Raw genomic sequence first — 17,828 nt, 5'->3', positions numbered from 1 at the left:
ACTCTGTCTCTACAAAAAATATAAACATTAACCAGGCGTGCTGGTGCACATCTGTAGTCCCAGCTACTTGGGAGGCTGAGGTGGAAGGATCGTTTGAGCCCGGGAGGTCAAGGCTGTAGTGAGCCATGATTGTGCCACTGCACTCCAGCCTGGGTGACAGAGTGAGACCCTGTCTCAAAAATAAAATAAAATAAAAAAGAAACATAAAGGCAGACCCTGGAGACGACTGGTGGCTTCCTGGTCTGAGTGCCTGAGTCTCAAGTCCAGACTTCTCAAGCCCCTGAGTGGGCAGGATCCTGACGTATTCTGGTGCTCCCAGAGCCAGGCACCTGGTGGGTGTCTGATAAGCACATCTGTGGAATAAATCAAAGAATGGGGTGAGGAGGAGGAGGCCAGGGCCCTGGGCCCCCCATGGACTGGCCATGTGAAGCCTGGCAAAGCCTTGAATCTCTTGGGCCTTCAGGTGACATAACGGCACTGCTGGAAATGCCTTCTCCTCTCCCTCCCACTAGGTGCTGGGCTCAGCTGTCAGGTTCCATCCCAGCCTGCTAAGGAATCCAAAGTTCACTCTCCAACCAGGCTAATCCTGGCTGAAAACAAGGTTGTTTTTTAATTCCCTGTTGCCCCTGGAAAAACAAGCTGGCTTAGGGGATGGGGGTGAGGGGGTTGCATGGAGACCAGTAGGGTGACCTTTGACTCTGCCAGCCCCACCTGCCCAACTCTTGCCAGCCTTCTGGCCTGAGACAGCTCCTCCTGAGCTGGGCAAGCCTGGGCAGGCAGCTGAGTGGTACCTGGACGATGGTGGAAGGAGGGGTGAAGGCACTTCCTGCCTCTCTATGCAAGGCAAGCCCTCAGTGGGCCCTGCCGGGACAGTGTCCCTCCTCCCTTGCCAGAAATGCATCATGGGTGCCCGCTCTTCTCCACAGGTTCTGAACGTCAGAAGGTAAGGCTGGATTCCAGCCCCAGTTTTATCTGTAAAATAGGGCTAGGGCTTCCCAGAGTGGTCCAGATGGAGGCAAAGAGGTGAGAGCACTAGAACTGTGCAACTAGCACCAGGCCCCGCACTATGCACCTTACAGGCATTCATCTTCCACAGCAGGAAAGCCAGAACTCAGCCCCGCCAGCGAGAAAGTGAAGCCCAGAGCTCTGGTAACTCGCTCAACATTAAGCATTAAGTCATTAAGCAGCGGAGTCAAGCCTGACACCCAGGTCTGTCTAGCTCCTGGACCTACCCACCTTCTACCACACTGTGTTGTCATCCCAGTGGTAATTATTACAGCGCGAATCACATTCAGAGCTGGTTTTTACTGTGGGCCTACCCTATGGAGCACTTTGCCCATATTAATTCATGCATATTAACTTTGCAAAGGTTAAGGAGCAACTCTTAGCAAGAGCAAACATCTCTTGGAACCATCAGGGTTTACAAAATACTATGGCCCCTAAGTGATCCCCAAGCAGCAGGAAAGAAGTTTAAACTGTATTTCCCGTGGTCAGGTGGCTTCTGCCAAGGCTAAGTGCCTGCCTGGGAAAAGCCAAGACTCAGTGTCCGCCCCTTGCCCATAGGCCAGGCTCCCAGCCCCAGCCCTCAGAGACCAACTCCACTGCACCCTGACTCCCTTACCTCCCCAGCCCTCTCCGCTATCTCAGTGCCCCAGCCTTCCCCACCACCCTACCCTCCCACCCCAGGACATTTCAGGTCCAGTCCACTAGTTCCCCTACTGTCCTCCTCTCACCACCCAATGAGAGAGTCCTTGGTCAGGCTTGACGGGCCCGGGTAGGAGCCGCAGCTTGAGGCAGTTCCCTCCATTCCATCCAATTCCAAAGGCAGGGCAGACTCCCCTGGAACCAGACACATCAAGCACATCGCCTAGTTCAGACCGGAGCTCTCCACCACCATCTGATCCCAGCACAGCCACAGCCACAGTGATCCCAACGTGTACAAGGGACCAGATGTTTAAACACTTCAGTATCCCCTAACTCACCCGCAGGGCCAGTGCCGGCCTCCCTAGGGCATTTTTTATTTTTTGGCGACAGGGTCTTGCTCTGTCCCCCAGGCACAATCACGGCTCACTGCAGCCTCTGACTTCCCAGGCTCAAGCAATCCTCCTACCTCAATCTGTAGCTGGGACTCCAGAATTTTTTTTTTTTTTTTTTTTGAGAAAGTCTTGCTCTGTCCCCCAGGCTGGAATGCAATGGCGCTATCTCAGCTCACTGCAACCTCCACCTCCTGAGTTCAAGCAATTCTGCCTCAGCCTCCCCAGTAGCTGGGACTACAGGCGTGCGCCACCATGTCCGGCTAATTTTTGTATTTTTAGTAGAGATGGTTTGACCATGTTGACCAGGCTGGTCTGAAACTCCTAACCTCAAGAGATCCGCCCGCCTCGGCCTCCCAAAGCGCTAGGATTACAGGCGTGAGCCACCGTGCCCGGCCAATTTTTTTTTATTTTTTATTTTTTGTAGAGACGAGGGTCTCACTATGTTGCTCAGACTGGTCGCAAACTCCTGGACTTAAGTGATCCGCCCATCTCGACCTCCGAAAGTGTTGAGATTACTTACAGGTGTGAGCCATGGAACCCAGCTAATTCTGTTTTTTTGTTGTTGTTGTTTTGTTTGTTTTGTTTTTTTTTGAGACAGAGTCTTGCTCTGTGGCCCAGGCTGGAGGGCAGTGGCGCGATCGCGGCTCACTGCAACCTCCGCCTTCCGGGTTCAAGCGACTCTCCTGCCTCAGCTTCTGGAGTAGCTGGGAATACAGGCGACTGCCACCACGCCCGGCTAGTGTTTGTATTTTTAGTAGAGAAGGGGTTTCGCCGTGTTGGTCAGGCTGTTCTCGAATTCCTGACCTCAGGTGATCCGCCAGCCTCGGCCTCCCAAAGTGCTGGGATTACAGGCGTTAGCCACTGCGCCCGACCCGAAACCAGCTAATTTTCTTAAAATTTAAATCTCTGTAGAGGCGTGTTCTCCAAGTCCTGGACCTAGGCAATCCTCCCTCCTCGGCCCCGAGTAGCTGGGATTACAGGCCACCACGCCAGCGCGGGAGGGCATTTTCCATCTTGCAAGGCTACACTCGTCCTCCGGGTTTCCGAAATTCGATCCCGACCCCAGCCGTCCTCACAGCCCCCACCCGGCTATTGCTCTTCTGTCGCCCCAGGCTAGGTCAGGGTCACGAACAGAGGAAAGACTCAACAAATAGTGTCTCAACGAAGGAGGCTGGGGCCAGGGGGCGCAAGGAGCCGGACCAAGGTCACCGAGAGCTGCTGTGATCGCGCCTCACCGCCCCCGGGCGCTCGAAGCCGGCTAAATCCTCACTAGCTGTCAGCAACGTCAACCGGAAGCGCCATGTGCCGGTCTGTAAACACCGCCTGGTCGCCCCGCCCCCGGCTCCGCCCCCGGCCTCCCCGGCCCAGCGCCCGCCCCCGCCGCCTCTTCATTGGGCGACCAGCTTTGTTTACCTTATATGGCCAGGTCCTAACACCCAGAGGCTATCCATTGGTCGAGGCACGACCTCACTCAGCTGACGTCACCGAGACCAAACGATGCAAATAAACCGACGCATTCTGGGAATGGGAGTTTGGAGCCCGCTCCGGAACTGGCTCTGCCGGGCCCTGGCGCCCGCCCGCTGAGGGCCGAGATTTCCGGCAAAGAGCACGAGATTTTGCGTGGGAAAGCGGGAGAACTGCTGGGAGGGGGACCCCGAAGCACCAGGGGCTGCTGGCCCTCCAGCCTGTCCCAGGCGCCGTCCAGAGGGTCATGGGGCTACAGTGGGGCAGGCCCAGAGCCTAGCCCAGAGCCAGGCTAGGAAGGACCCACGCCACGAGTGGGCGATGAGAGATTGAGTGAGGAGAGCTAGGAGGCTAGCTACAGGCGGTGACCTGCAGCGGAGCTTTTAAGTGGCTCATTCATTCATTCACTGAACGAGTATTTGTCGGCGCCTACAGTGTGCCAGGCCTTTCAGCCTAGACCAGCCGATTTGGGCCAAAATTCCTAGAGACCCCTCTCTTAAGGGTGTGCCTACTATTTAACACAGAGCGATGCCAAACACAGAGGGGTTCAGGGTCCCTAGGTCTTAGCAAAGACGCCTGTGGCCCGGCGTTTGCGCCCATGCACAGATCTGTATGCCCCACCTTGGGACCCCAATTCGTGCCAGAGCAGGGGCACGGATGCCACCGAGAGCACTGAGGGCGACATGGACGTGCCTGGCTCTGGTCAAGGTCTGGACAGCTGCGCACAGTAGGCGCTTAGCGTTCAGTCACAGTCCCCGGGGCATGGCAAAGACGTCTGTGGCCTGGCGTTTGCGCCCATGCACAGATCTGTGGCCCCGGCCTCTGGGGTCCTAATTCCCGCCAGAGCAGGGGCGTGGGTGCCACCGAGAGCAACGAGGGCGACGTGGACGTGACTGGCTCTGGTCCCGGCTCAGGCGCCTGCACACAGTAGGCACCCAGTTTTCAGACACCGTTCCTGGGCCTTGGCAAAGACGCCTATGCACAGATCTGAGGCCCCCGGCTGCGGACCTCCATCCGTGCCAGAGCAGGGACCGGATGCCACCTAGAGCAACGAGGGCGAGGTGGACTCCCCCAACCCTGGTCACGGCGCGGGCATCCACACACAGAAGGCGCTCACTGTTCAGACACGGTCCCCAGGCCTTGGCCAAGATCCTGTGGTCAGGCATTTGCGCCCATGCACAGACATGGCCCCCGCCAGCAGACCCCCATCCGTGCCAGAGCAGGGGCACGGGTGCCACCGAGAGCAACGAGGGCGACGTGGACGCGCCCGGCTCGGGTTACAACCCGGACATCCGCACAGCGGGCGCTCGGTGCTCAGACACGCCCCTTCCCGGGCTTCGCGTCCCCTGGGGTGCCGGCCCCGCTCCCCCGGGGCGCCCGGCGCAGCGTGGGGACTACATATCCCAGCATGCCGCGGCGCCGGCGGAGCGAGGCGAGGCGCGGTGAGTCAGAGCCGCACAGTAAATATTTGTATTAGCCGGAGCCGGCTCGCTAATGGTGGACGCGTGAGGCGGAGGCGCGGGCGGCGGAGGGAGGCCGGAGCGGGCAGCGCGGCGGCGCCATGTCCGTGAACATGGACGAGCTCAAGCACCAGGTCATGATCAACCAGTTCGTGCTGACGGCAGGCTGCGCGGCCGACCAGGCGAAGCAACTGCTGCAGGCGGCCCACTGGCAGTTCGAGGTGCGCGGCGCCGGAGCCGGGCGAGGGCCGGGGCCACGGGCGGAGTGTGTCCCGCGTGGCCGCGGGGCGGGGGCGGACGGCGTGGACGCGTGCCGGCTGTGCGCCCCCTCCGGGCCGCAGACCCAACCCGCTTTCCCGACGGCGGTGCCCGGCGTCCGGATCCCGAGGGCTCGCGGCGGGCGGAGGTGGGAACCGGGCCACCGGTCGGGGATGCGCCGCCCCCGCGGGGCCCCGAGTCCCCCGGGATCGAGACGGGGACCACCCCCACCCCTTTTGTCCGGGTAACGGCCGAGGGCAGGGCGGCGCCGCGGTGCGGACGGACAGTCGGGCGGGCGGCCGGAAGGAGGACGCCCCAGGCCTCGGCAGAGCTGGGCCGGAGGGCGGAGCCGCTCCGGGCGAGTGGTCCGAGGGTCCGCGTGCCTGGTGGGCGGCCGGCGGCGTGCGCACACGTCCATGTGCATTTGTGTTTACGCACGCACCGCGCCACGGCGTCGGCCGAGCACCGGGGAGGTGGTGGACCTGCGGGCACGTTGGCGCGCGTGTGAACGCGCAGCCCCCCGGTGCGTTTGGTGTGTGATCAACGCGTACACATGTGGCGGGTGTGCAGATGCCGCCCGTGCCTGGCACGGCGTGATGTGTGTACACGGCCTGGAGTGTAGGGGTGGCGTGTCGGAGCCCTACACTACACCACAGGGATGAGCGTGTATCCCCTTCAGAGGTGTGCTTGGGGACTCCGTGTGCACGACTAGGTGCTCTCCTGGGGCTGGCAGGGGCATGTCCCTTTGCCGGTGCACTGGGGAGGGTGCACACGGTTCACCAGATTTCAGGCTAGCTGGGTAGGAGGTGATGCTGCCCCAGTCTGGCACCCACTCCCCCGGGCCTCTCCTAACCCACAGGACAGTAGTGCTCCTGGCTTGTGCTGCCCAGAGGCTACCTGGCCTTCCCGAATTCACCGACCCCAGGATTAACCCCATGGTGGTTGGTATCTGGGGGTGAGGCCAGAGCCCTTTGAGCTGTGCCCCTCACAGGGGTAGGGTCATGGCCTCAGCCATCCCGGTACCATCTGTGCCTAGCTGGGGACTGGGAACCTGGTTTCTCCATGAGGAGCCATCCCAGAGCCTGCAGGAGGGACTAGAAGCCAGAGGACTCTGGGGCTCCGCTTCCTGGGGACTGGAGGGGGATCAGAATGTCCCAAGCTTGGGACAGTCTGGGATGGCAGTGGCCATCCCATCCAGATAAGTCCATTCCTCTCTCCTTGCCTACTTCCCTTCTACCAGCCGTCGCGGAGGCCACTGATCCTGTGTGGTGTTCACCCCAGGACGTGGGAGGCTGCTCTGTCCCTCTGGCCTTAGTTTCCACATCTGTATGGTGGGGTTGGGGGGCATGAGTCAGCTTCTGTTGGCCAGCTCACTGCCCCGAGGCAGCCCCACCCGGAGGAAGCTCCCTGCTCCCCTCCTGCTCTCCACAGCCCTCATCAGCCCTGTTTGTGTCAAGGGCTGGATGTGGCAAAACTTGCAAAACCACATTCATGGCAGTCCCACATCTGCACGCAGGGTTCCCTCCCTGCCTGGGGCTGGGCAGGTAGGTGTCCGGTGGGAAGCCGGCCCTGCCTGCAGGACTCAGCCCAGCCCTCAAAACCTGGCACCCAGCTGGCACCCAGGCCACATCTCTCAGTGGCACAGTTAATTGAAAGTGCAGCTTTGAAGAGTGCAATGTCTGGGGAAAGACTGTTCCCAGAGGGGCAGGAGCATCTGGGGCCTCCGGTGGCTCCCAGGGGCCCCGTGGGAGGAGCCGTGTGCCCTCCACTCCCGAGTCTCAGTTGTGCCATCTGTAAAGTGGGGGCCGCCAGGGAGGCTGGAGGAAGGTGACAGGACTTGAGGCCTTGGAATGGGGCTGAGTGAGGGGTTCACATGGCCACCCCATCCCCCTCCACGCTCCACCCGCTGGCTGCATCCACCAGGCGGTGTTTCTGGGTCACATTTGCTGCAATTCAGGTGCTAATGGGGGCAGGAGGCTGCAGGGGGAGGGGCCGATGTCTAGTGGGGCAGATGTTTCTCAATGGAGAACGCTCACAGCGGCCTGCAGAGGGGGTCTGGTGTGGCCTGGGGCTCCTGGGGTTGGGATTTACACAGTGAGCCTGGGCTTTGGGGCACAGCTGCTGCTGACAGACGGTCTTGGGGTCTGGGAAGGTGCTTAAAGATCGGCCCCCATGCCTGAGCTCCCATACCCCTGTTTCGGGACACCCAGATAGGGTGTCTCCTGCAGGAAATTCCTCACATAATTCATTTATTTAAAAAATATTTTTTGCCGGGCACGGTGGCTCATGCCTGTAATCCCAGCACTTTGGGAGGCCAAGGCGGGCGGATCGTGAGGTCAAGAGATCAAGACCATCCTGGCCAACATGGTGAAACCTCATCTCTACTAAAAACACAAAAATTAGCCAGGTGTGGTGGCACATGCCTGTAGTCCCAGCTACTCATGAGGCTGAGGCAGGAGAATCGCTTGAACTAGGAGGCAAAGGTTGCAGTGAGCCCAGATCATGCCACTGCACTCCAGCCTGGTGATAGAGCGAGACTCCGTCTCAAAAAAAAAAAAAAAAAAAATTTAAATAGCCTCCCACCCATACCCCCCGACCGCGGGCAGGCCCCAGGAGCCAGGCTGGATTTCTGGGTCTGCTGGGCCTGGGAGGGCCAGGAAGTCAAGCTGGCATTAGGGGAGTGGGCCTGAGGGGTGGCGGTAGGGGCACCTCAGCGGCTTGAAGCTCCAAGTCTGGGCCTGGGACTTGGCAGGGCCCTGAGGACCCCTCACATACTTGTGGGGCTCCCTCACTGGCCCTTGCGCAAGAGCAGCCTCCGTTTCCTGGGATGGGCCTCCCCACCCCTGCAGGGCCTCAGCCAGGACATAGCAAATACCAGCGCCTCCCTCTGGGGCTCCTCAGTCCCCAGTCACCAAGGACCTCCGGATCCTGCTGAGCTGACACACACAGGAAAGGGCTCCGGGCTCGCTCTGTCTCCCCCACCTGTCCTGGCCTTTCTGAGCGCCCCCATCTCTGTCTTCTGCCGACCAGCTGACCCTGAGCAAGTCACTTCCTACCTTCATTTCCCTGCCTGTGAGACAGCAGTCCCTGCTTGTGGGGTTAATGATGACAGTCCATGGCCCCACTGGGATGGAGCCCTGCTGTGTGCCCACACTGTACTCAGTGTGGCATGTGGCCCGGGTGTGGAGGGAGACGGTGGAGCATCGCGTGCCTAGCGTGGTGCCAGCCAAGGGCGGGTGGCTGGGGAGCTGTGCTGGGAGCTGTCGTAAACCTGTGGTGGCTTTGGTCCTAGGGCCGTCTTTCTGCTCCACTTCCCGGGCACTGTTCGAGGGAGGCTCGGGTGGGTAAGCGAGTGAGCCTAAAGTCCAGGCTTGTCTCCTTGGTGCCAGGCCCTGCTTGTTGGAATCTGGTGATCTTAGGAGGTCACTGTTGCAAGGGAGGGGACCCAGGAGCTACCTAGTCCAACCTCTTTGTGGTACAGATGGAGAAACCAAGGCCCAAACAGTGGCCTCCTTGATCAGCCAGAAGCAGAGCTGGGTGGGGCAGCAGGGGATCCCCACCGCCAGGCTCAGACTCCTTCAAGATGCTTTTGCTTTGCAGATGAGGAGACCGAGGCTTAGAGAAGAGCAGAGACTTGCTACCTGTCGAGGTGGTAATAGCCAGGCTAGAATCTCCTGAAACGGGGCAGGGTGGGGAGGTCTGGTTGGGCTACCTGAGGCCATGCCGCCTTTCCCCCAGGATGGGGTGAGTGTACTGCCCGCCCTCCCCCAGTCATGGTGCTGGTGCCAGCTGGTGCAGGGGGAGGGCTGTGCAGGCCTTAGGCACTGAGGCAGGTGGCGAGCAGCAGGGGAAGGGTCTTCTCCGCCCACCCCAACTGCCCAAGGTTCCGTGGCTCCTCCTTGGACAGCAGTGAGGGTTGGGGGTGACAGGCAAGCCACTGAGCTTCAGCACCGCGACTCACCCCTCCCACTCAGTGGTCCAGCCAGGGTCATCCCCAGCCTCAGAGGAGCCTGGGAACAAGGGCAGCGGCAGGGCCGGCGGGGGCCTGGAGGGTGAGCAGGGGCCTTTCTTCCTGCAGACAGCCCTCAGCGCCTTTTTCCAGGAGACCAACATCCCCTACAGCCACCACCACCACCAGATGGTAAGTGTCCCCTGGAGTCCCCAGTTCTGGATTGGGTGGAAGGAGGCTGAGCTAGTTCAGTGTATAAGCAGCCCCTGGCCCAGGTGTACGAGGGTGCTGGTGCAGGCGGGGCTCGACCTCTTTGGAGATAGGTCAGCAGGAGTCCCGGCTCCGTGGGTCCTGCACTTAATCTTGCCTGTGCCAGCTCCCCCTGAGACCTGGGGGGCGCTGGCCTCTGGGGCAATGAAGCTCCTTACCCTACAGCCCCTGGGGATGCTGTGGCCGATGGAAGGGGTTGGGCTGGGAAAGCCTCGTGGCTCCAGGCACCGTGGGCTCCTGAGAGTGAGGCTGGGTCGGTTCATCTCAAGGCTTCTCCTCTGGGAACCCCTGGGCGGCGGACAGGCTTGGGGAGCTGGGGAAGGGACACAGAGCCTTCCGAGAATGGGCCAGCCACACATCTCCCCTTGGGAGGCAGTGGGGGCCCCTCCAGGAAAGGGTGCTCACCCCATCTCTCCTCTTTTCCCCTCACAGATGTGCACCCCTGCCAATACCCCTGCTACACCCCCCAACTTCCCCGACGCTCTCACCATGTTCTCCCGTCTCAAGGCCTCCGAGAGCTTCCACAGCGGTGGCAGCGGCAGCCCGATGGCCGCGACAGCCACGTCACCCCCGCCACACTTCCCCCATGCCGCCACCAGCAGCTCTGCGGCCTCCAGCTGGCCCACGGCGGCCTCGCCCCCGGGTGGCCCACAGCACCACCAGCCACAGCCGCCCCTGTGGACTCCAGCACCCCCTTCTCCGGCTTCAGACTGGCCACCCCTGGCCCCCCAACAGGCCACCTCAGAACCCAGGGCCCACCCTGCCATGGAGGCAGAGAGATAAGGGAGGCCCCTCCCCCCTCCCGGAGGCCAGGACCCCGTGGGGCGGGGGAGAGGACGTCTCTGCGGGCCCCCTTCACCCCTTCTCTGTCTGCACCCCTTGTTCCCCGGAGCCCTGGAGGGGAGAGCGCGGACTCTAGCCAGGCAGGGACATGTCTGGTGCCAGAACACGCAGCTGCCCACATGCAAGGTCATGGCCCCAGCGGCCCGGGCACATGGAGTGGTTCAGAGCGGCCTGGGTGCCTGGCGGACAGAACTTCAGAGACCACACAGCCTTCCTTGGAAGACGTACCTGCCCCGCCCAGCCCAGGGGTGCCGTGGAGGACCACCCTGGCGGAGACATCGCTGATCCCTGGCTTGGAGCTCCTTGGGGGCCAGCAGGCCTCGACCCCCACCCTAGGGAATGCAGAGCCTCTCCGCATGTGTGCGCGTGGCCGTGTCTGTGTATTTCTACGTGTGTCGCTCTTCAGAAGCAACCTAGTTCCTGGGGCAGCTGGACTTTGCATGTTAGAGTGAGCCCCCAGCCCCCTGCCCACCGCCCCCTCCCCAGGGCCCTGCCTCGTCCCCACCCCCTCGTCAGCCAGCGTTGCTGTTCCTTGCAGAGAAAAGGATTGTGGGAAACTCCAGGACTCTTCCCACCGCCTCCTAGCGCCTGCCTGCTGGGGCTGCCTGCATGCCTCCCCTGCACCTGGGGGTACCCGCATCCACTTCCTTTCCCCCTTTTAACAAAAGAGAAGAACAAATTCCAAACCACTGCCAGGCTCTGTGGTCTTACCTTGTATACAAGGCTTGCTGCCAGCTAGCTCTGGGGGCCGCCGCCCAGAAGACAGGGCCACCCCCAGCTCCCCGGCTCCACACTGCTGCCTGTTGCCCTTGTCAGCCACAGCGTGCTCTGGAGTCTTTCTGCCCACCCAAGGCTTTTCCTGTGAAGTTAGTTCCTGGCCTGGGTCCCCATCCTGTCGGCCCACCCCTGCCCCTGCTTGGCTGGACAGATCCTGGCGCCCAGTTACAAGCTCGCAGGGCTCACACCTGCCTTCTGTTGTCTTGGGTTTCATCTCAGGACTTTTCTCGGTCACGGCTCCAGTGGCTGGGCACAGGCTGGACCCTCTGAGCCCGGCCTCCAGCACACACTGGGTAAGGGCAGGGCCTCTGGGCAGAGGGCAGACAGAGCCAGGGAAGCTTGCAAGGGCAGAGGACGAGGCAGGGGACAAGGATGGGGCGGAGTGCTGCCAGCAAAGGGGGCACAGATGTTGGGTCACTTAGGAGACTGGCAACCCGAGGCTGCCTGGGATGAGCTGGAGCAGCTTTGTGTGAATGCACCCTCAGCCTCACAGCCCCCTAAGAGTGGGCTTGGACTTGGGGCAGAAGGGAGACTGGGGCCTCTGCAACACCCCCACGGGACCAGCTCACAGCTCCTCACGGGCAACACCCACTCCGTCTAAGATAGCACCAGCCCCTGGCGGAGGCCCTGCCGCCTGGGTGGAAGAGCATCTTTTTCTGAAAGTCCCGTGCTCCCCTGGCGTCCGACACTCCCCATTGACCCTTCCTGGCTCCCAGGGATGTGACTGTTCCTCTCAGGAAGCGTGCCTCGGTGCTCTTGCCACACCAGTGCCTGGCTTCATCTCCCGGTTGGAACCTGCAGAGGCTGTGTTGACAGAGCCCACCTGGGACAGCTGCTCACTGGCTGCTTGGCACTGGCGACTGGCTGCTGTGACCTCCGTTCAAGCCGCACTTGCTTCCCAGGAATGGGTCCTCCCAGGAATCTGCCTTTGTAATAGCCTCTCGGAGCCCACAGGACGGGTGGCCCTGGCCAGCCAGCCCCCTGCATCCGCCTGGGGTGCCTGGGTAGCAGGGGAGGGAGAGAACGTGGCAGGAGGAGAGGGGAGGACATATCTGGCCTCCTGAGTCTTTACTTTGCAGCTCCTCCATTCTTTGATATGGAAAAAAATTCTCAGGAAACTGCCATAGCCGCCTTCCAGTGGTGGGAAAAATGCTTTGCAGAGAGAAGTGTTTTGGGGTAATCTGCAGTGTGGGGTGAGTGCCCCTGGACTCTCCCACCTCTCACATGCTGAGGTAGCTGCACGTGTCCGCCACGCATGAGGCAGCACTGTCCGGGACTCTGCACAGTGTGAGGCTCGGGAATGCTGTGTTTTTGTTTTTGTTTTTTGAGACGGAGTCTTGCTCAGTCACCCAGGCTGGAGTGAAGTGGTGCCATCTCAGCTCACTGCAACCTCTGCCCCCCAGGTTCAAGTGATTCTATTGGCTCAGCTTCCCGGGTAGGTGGGACTACAGGCACCCTCCACCACGCCTGGCTAGTTTTTGTATTTTTAGTAGACACGGGGTTTTACCATGTTGGCCAGGCTGGTTTTGAACTCCTGACCTCAGGTGATCCACCTGCCTTGGCCTCCCAAAGTGCTGAGATTACAGGAGTGAGCCACCGCGCCCCGCGGGGAGTTCCATTTATTAAACACCATGAGCCCTGGGGCGGCCTGTAGTGAACCACACCCTCACTATTCAAGGCACGGTTCTGACCCCAGCATCAGCCAGGAGCTTGTTAGAGTGAGGCTGCAGCCCAGACTCCCTGAATCAGAAACTGATCTAACAGGAGCCCCTGGTTCCAGATAGACATCAAAGTTTAGGAAGTGTCCCTACGCTTCGTCCCTACATCGTCACTAATACCGGGGAAACTGTCCCACCACCCTCATTTCTGTTTCTGGGGCCACTGTGGGCTGGGCCTGGGGGTCTCAAGTGGTCACATTAAGGACGGGAGAGACTTGAGGTTCCTGCAGGGCTGGCTTTTTTAGCATGGTCACTGTTGATGTTGAGGGCTGTGTCATTGTCCTGCAGTGGTGCTGAGCAGTATCCCTGAGCCCTCCCCACTGAATCCAAGGGCAGCCCCCTTATTAGGACAATCAGAAGTGTTTGCAGCCAGTGCTCATGTCTCCTACAGGCCACCATGGCCCCAGTGGAGTGCCTCTGTGCTAGTTCTGTGGTTCTCATACCTGGCTGCACAACAGGTAAAATAAACCCGGCAAACCACAGGTTCCTCGGCCTCATGCCATCGGACTCTCTGGGACGAGGCCCTGACGTACAATTGTGGAAGCTCCCTGGGTAGATGATGGTGATTGATCTGTGACTGTACCAAAAACCACTCAATGGCATGCTTTAGAAAGGTGAACGTTCTGGTGTGTCAATTATACCTCAAGGCTGTTACTGAAAATAAAACAGGCTGGGCACGGTGGCTCACAGCTGTAATCCCAGCACTTTGGGAGGCTGCAGCGGGGGGATCACAAGGTCAAGAGATCGAGACCATCCTGGCCAACATGGTGAAACCGCCATCTCTACTAAAATACAAAAAATTAGCCGGGCATGGTGGCACATGCCTGTAGTCCCAGCTACTCGGGAGGCTGAGGCAGGAGAATCGCCTGAACCCAGGAGGTGGACGTTGCAGTGAGCAGAGATCGCGCCACTGCACTCCAGCCTGGAGACAGAGCAAAACTCCATCTCAAAAAAAAAAAAAACCAGAAAAAAATGAAAATAGCTTCTAGACTGTTTTCACATCTGTTTTCACATGCCATCTAGTCATGCCCGCCACGTGGTGAGTGGGAGCCTGCAGACTCAATCCCCAGACTTCCAGAGCACAAGGGTCCCCTGGGTGCTTGTTGAACACCCACGTTCCCGGCCTCTCCCTTGAGGCAGTGGTTCTGGAGGGGTCACGGAATCTGATTTGTTTTTTAGGGATAGGGTCTTGCTCTGTTCCCCAGACTAGAGTGCAGTGACGCAATCATAGCTCACTACAGCCTTGAAATCTTGGGAGCAGGTGATCCTCCCACCTCAGGCTCCCAAGTAGCTGGGACTACAGGCGTACGCCACCACACCTGGCTAATTTTTTTTAAATTTTTTTTGTAGAGATGGGGTCTTGCTATGTTGCCCAGGCTGCTCTTGAACTCCTGGCCTCAAATGATCCTCTTGGCTTGGCCTGCGAAAGTGCTGATTACAGGCGTGAGCCACCTCGCCCAGCCCCAGATCTGATTTTTAATAAGTGCCCCAGGCCAGGTGGGAACCACTCCCAGCGGGAGCAGTCTGGGAGTCTTGGGGAGGGCCGGGCTGGTGCCGGGGCTGGCAGTGCAGGTGTTTTCCGGCAGATGCAGAGGCCCTACCAGGTGTGCTTGGAGCCCCTGGTCGCAGGGGCATCTTAAAAAAAAGGGGGCTGCGCACGTGGGCTAGGACTAACTCTAGGGGAGCCAGAGGTGGGCCTACGAAATCGCCACATGCCCCAGACCTTGAATGTGACACAAAGAACCTGGAGCCTCCCATGACTTCTCTAAGCCTGGAAAATCGAAAGCAAAACCAACGGGAGGCCGGACGCGGTGGCTCACGCCTGTAATCCCAGCCCTTTGGGAGGCCGAGGCGGGTGGATCACCTGAGGTCAGGGGATCAAGAGCAGCCCTACCAACATGGTGAAACTCCATCTCTACTAAATACAAAAACTTAGCTGGATGTGGTGGTGCATGCCTGTAATCCCAGCTACTTGGGAGGCTGAGGCAGGAGAATCACTTTAACCCAGGAGGCGGAGGTTGCAGTGAGCCGAGATGGCACCATTACACTCCAGCCTGGGCAACAAGAGTGAAACTCCGTCTCAAGAAAAAAATAAATAAATCAGGAGGGTTTATGGGAAAAGCCTCACTTCCGACTTATCTTGGAAACTGGAAGATTTGGTGCAAATTCCCTTAAGGCCATAACTGGCTGAAACTGACCATGGCACTGGGGACACAGCCTGGCCTGCCCCTGCCAGCCTGCTCCATGCCACCATAGCCATGCACGAGTCCAACTCCTGCTTGGGAATCAGCTGGAATCCCTGAAGGGGGTCTGTCTTTTCACCACGGGGAACTTCAGAAGTAAATGCCCTGTCCAGTGGGGTGGGATGAATGGCGGTGTGCAGGGCTCCCCCTGGAAAGGGCTGTGAAAACAGACGGCTTGTTCTGGGAGATGCTCTTGGTCGAGGGGGACTCACCAGGGGCTGCTGAGTGTCCCCAGGGTCTTTGCAGCGGTCCAGCCAGGGTTTTCTGAGAACACCCTGCGGCCAGCCACAGGGAACCAGGCTGTCTCCGAGGCTGGCTGCGGGGCTGGGTGGGGCTGTTGTGGCCCTGGAGGTCTCTGAGGGGCTTTCACAGCAGTCCCTGGCACAGGACAGATGAGTCCTTTGACTCCGGTCTTCCTCCCTGAATAGGGAAGACCTCCTAGGTTGGCCAGAATGGAGATCTTTTGACACAAGGCTACTTCTAATTCCTGCGTTTGGAAAGTTCTCTGGGTTTTTGAGCACTGCTCATATTTGGGCAACGGATGTATTTCAACAGAGCCTTAAAAGAACACGGCTGTTTTGGAGGTGAGGGGCTGCCGAGTCCTTCTGGGGAGGGCAGGAATTGGGGGCCCCTTCCAGGATGACCAAGGACTTGTCAGTGGCACAGCACTAGGCACCGGGGAGCCTGCTGGCCAAATTCTGCTCTGCTTCCCGGGGTCATCTCTCATCTCCTGGGGAATTGCAAAGCCACGATCTTGATGGAGTCGTTTTGCCCTCATCCCAGGGCAGCCACGAGCAAGGCGAGGGAGGCAGAGGAGAGAAACCCTTCTTTGCCGGTTGTGTGTGTGGAAGGTCTCTGCCTAGAGCTCGCACATCCATGGAGAGTCAGAAGTCAAGCCAGCCAGGACAGTGGGTGTTGGGGGTTGGAGGGAGCATGTGTTGATTCCCGCATCCCTAAGAAGTCGCTGCATGCCAGGCCCTTCCGTCTGGTGCCTGAACTTCCACCCTGGGCGGTCCACCTTCGGGTACTCACAGTGCCCTTTTCCAACACACGTGCTGGCGTCCGTTGTTTATCCCTTAGTGTTAATGAGTTCAGGGTCCTTGAAAGGGAGAACAGGTTGAATGACCTTTCACTCGCAGGGGTGGACTGGGCTGGGCCTGGCAGTGTGAGGTAGTCACCACACAGCATCTCTTCTATTCCAGCAGCACCTCAAGGTGGGACCTTCCTTTCCCTTCCTGCCTACCCCATTCACAGAGCCCCACGCCCCTCCCTCCCTCCCCACATGACCAATTCATCTGTCTTCCTTTTTTTTGTTTGAGATGGAGTTTCGCTCTTGTCCCCCAGGCTGGAGTGCAGTGGCTTGATCTTGGCTCACTGCAACCTCTGCTTCCTGGGTTCAAGCGATTCTCCTGCCTCAGCCTCCTGAGTAGCTGGGATTACAGGCGCGTGCCACCATGCCCAGCTAATTTTTTCTATTTTTAGTAGAGACGGGGTTTCATCATACTGGCCAGGCTGGTCTCAAACTCCTGACCTCAGGTGAGGTCTCCCAAAGTGCTGGGATTACAGGCGTGAGCCACCACGCCCGGCTGGAAAAGTGTTTTTAAAACCACTTGGTGTTGTATTGAAAATAGATCAAGGAATTAAATTGGCTTGTTGGAAAATTCACTCTAGAAAGCTGTGTTTATATAACAGTGTAGAATGAGAATGTGCACTGTGCGGTTAGTATTTACATGCACAGGATAAAACAGCCACTGGGTCAGCATGGGGGTCCCCTACACAGACCCCTCCCCTCTATCCAGGGCCCCAGCACCCTTTCTGGGCCAGGCTCAGGGCCCTGGGTCTCAGCCGGGGACGGGACTTGGTGGGGGTGGGGAGGGGCATATGGGTCTCAGCCTCGGATGTGGAGGGGACTTGGCAGGGGTTGGGGGGCGCATGGGCCTCAGCCTCGGACGAGGAGGGGACTTGGTGGGGGTGGGGGGGCGCATGGGCCCCAGTCTCAGACGTGGAGGGGACTTGGCGATGGGGGACGCAGTGGGGTGGGGCTCACGGGTTGGCGGGCTCCTCGGGGGGCTTCCTGCCGACTCGGGACTCAATGTATGGAGCTCTTGAGAGCCTCGTGGACCCTGGGGCCTGCTGGGGCTCCCTTAGGGGTGGAATCAGCGGTGGCAGCAGCGGCAGAGGTGGCAGGGAAGGTGGTCGAGCTGGCATCGTCGGGTGAGGGCCCGAGGCAGCTGAGCAGGCACTGGAGCGGGGGCACGGGGCTGGGAGGGGCAGGAGAAACCCCAGATGTGTGCCAAGAACCTTCCTGGGAGACACTAGCCTGATGGGGCCAACCCCACTAAAGAGAAGAGAAGCCCAGGACTAGTAGCGCTGTACAGGCCATGGCCGGCTGGGCGCCATACCTCGCCTGGGCCCTGGGCACCCTAAATGTCCTGGGTGGGTGACCCAAGATAAATGACACCAGGAATGTTTGCTTAAATGGAGCAGAGCCCCCGGGAGAGAACATGGAGCTTGGAGTCCACGGATCTGGGCTCAGCTCCCAGCTCACTAGCTCTGTGATCTTGGGCCACAGCTCAAGGTGACCCAGCCTCCGCTCCCTCCTCTGTGAAATGGGCAAACAGTGCCTACCTCACAGGAGTTGGGATGAGGTTCTGATGAGATAAGGGAGAAACTGCCTTGTAAACTGTAAAGTACCCTCAGATGCCTGCTACATGGTGATTCGAACCAGAGGAGCTCAGTTCCTTCCAACCTCAGTTCCCTTGTCCCCACCCCTGCAGCTGGGTGGACACTGGGGACAGATGCCTGGCCTG

General features: G+C 59.5%; 2 protein-coding genes across 5 annotated transcripts in view; one reads left to right on the top strand and one right to left on the bottom strand.

Annotated features, from left to right (window-relative positions):
* Window positions 1–4,822: 4,822 nt before the first annotated feature.
* On the top strand, window positions 4,823–10,970 carry UBALD1 (UBA like domain containing 1). 3 transcript variants are annotated; one of them, XM_054452533.2, is made up of 3 exons: window positions 4,823–5,181; window positions 9,297–9,359; window positions 9,870–10,970. In XM_054452533.2, exons 1-3 carry the CDS (start codon window positions 5,062–5,064, stop codon window positions 10,218–10,220), a joined length of 534 nt encoding a protein of 177 aa, XP_054308508.1. In that variant the 5' UTR covers window positions 4,823–5,061; the 3' UTR covers window positions 10,221–10,970. The 3 variants fall into 3 exon arrangements, with proteins under 3 accessions (XP_054308508.1, XP_054308510.2, XP_054308509.1); XM_054452535.2 differs by having other exon boundaries at window positions 4,837–5,366; XM_054452534.2 differs by lacking the exon at window positions 9,297–9,359 and having other exon boundaries at window positions 4,852–5,181.
* A 5,703-nt stretch (window positions 10,971–16,673) lies between these two features.
* C18H16orf96 (chromosome 18 C16orf96 homolog) overlaps window positions 16,674–17,828 on the bottom strand; it is a 44,623-nt gene continuing 43,468 nt past the window's right edge. The window contains exon 16 of one of the 2 annotated variants that reach the window (XM_054452531.1): window positions 16,674–17,279. In XM_054452531.1, the coding sequence (XP_054308506.1) occupies window positions 17,062–17,279 (218 nt within the window). In that variant the 3' untranslated portion in view covers window positions 16,674–17,061. The remainder of the gene's footprint in view (window positions 17,280–17,828) is intronic. The other variant, XM_054452532.1, reaches the window with a different exon arrangement.

This window comes from Pongo pygmaeus, chromosome 18 (assembly GCF_028885625.2).
Source record: "Pongo pygmaeus isolate AG05252 chromosome 18, NHGRI_mPonPyg2-v2.0_pri, whole genome shotgun sequence".
NCBI classification, from domain to species: domain Eukaryota; kingdom Metazoa; phylum Chordata; class Mammalia; order Primates; family Hominidae; genus Pongo; species Pongo pygmaeus.
The sequence above is the reverse complement of the archived record's forward strand: the minus strand, read 5'-3'. Positions and strand labels throughout refer to the sequence as shown.

Excerpts from the sequence above, each read along its gene's own strand:
- UBALD1 (XM_054452533.2), top strand. The coding sequence starts at position 5,062 with ATGTCCGTGAACATGGACGAGCTCAAGCACCAGGTCATGATCAACCAG. Across the intron at positions 5,182-9,296 it reads CGGCCCACTGGCAGTTCGAG|ACAGCCCTCAGCGCCTTTTT; the intron begins GTGCGCGGCGCC and ends TTCTTCCTGCAG. Across the intron at positions 9,360-9,869 it reads GCCACCACCACCACCAGATG|ATGTGCACCCCTGCCAATAC; the intron begins GTAAGTGTCCCC and ends TTCCCCTCACAG.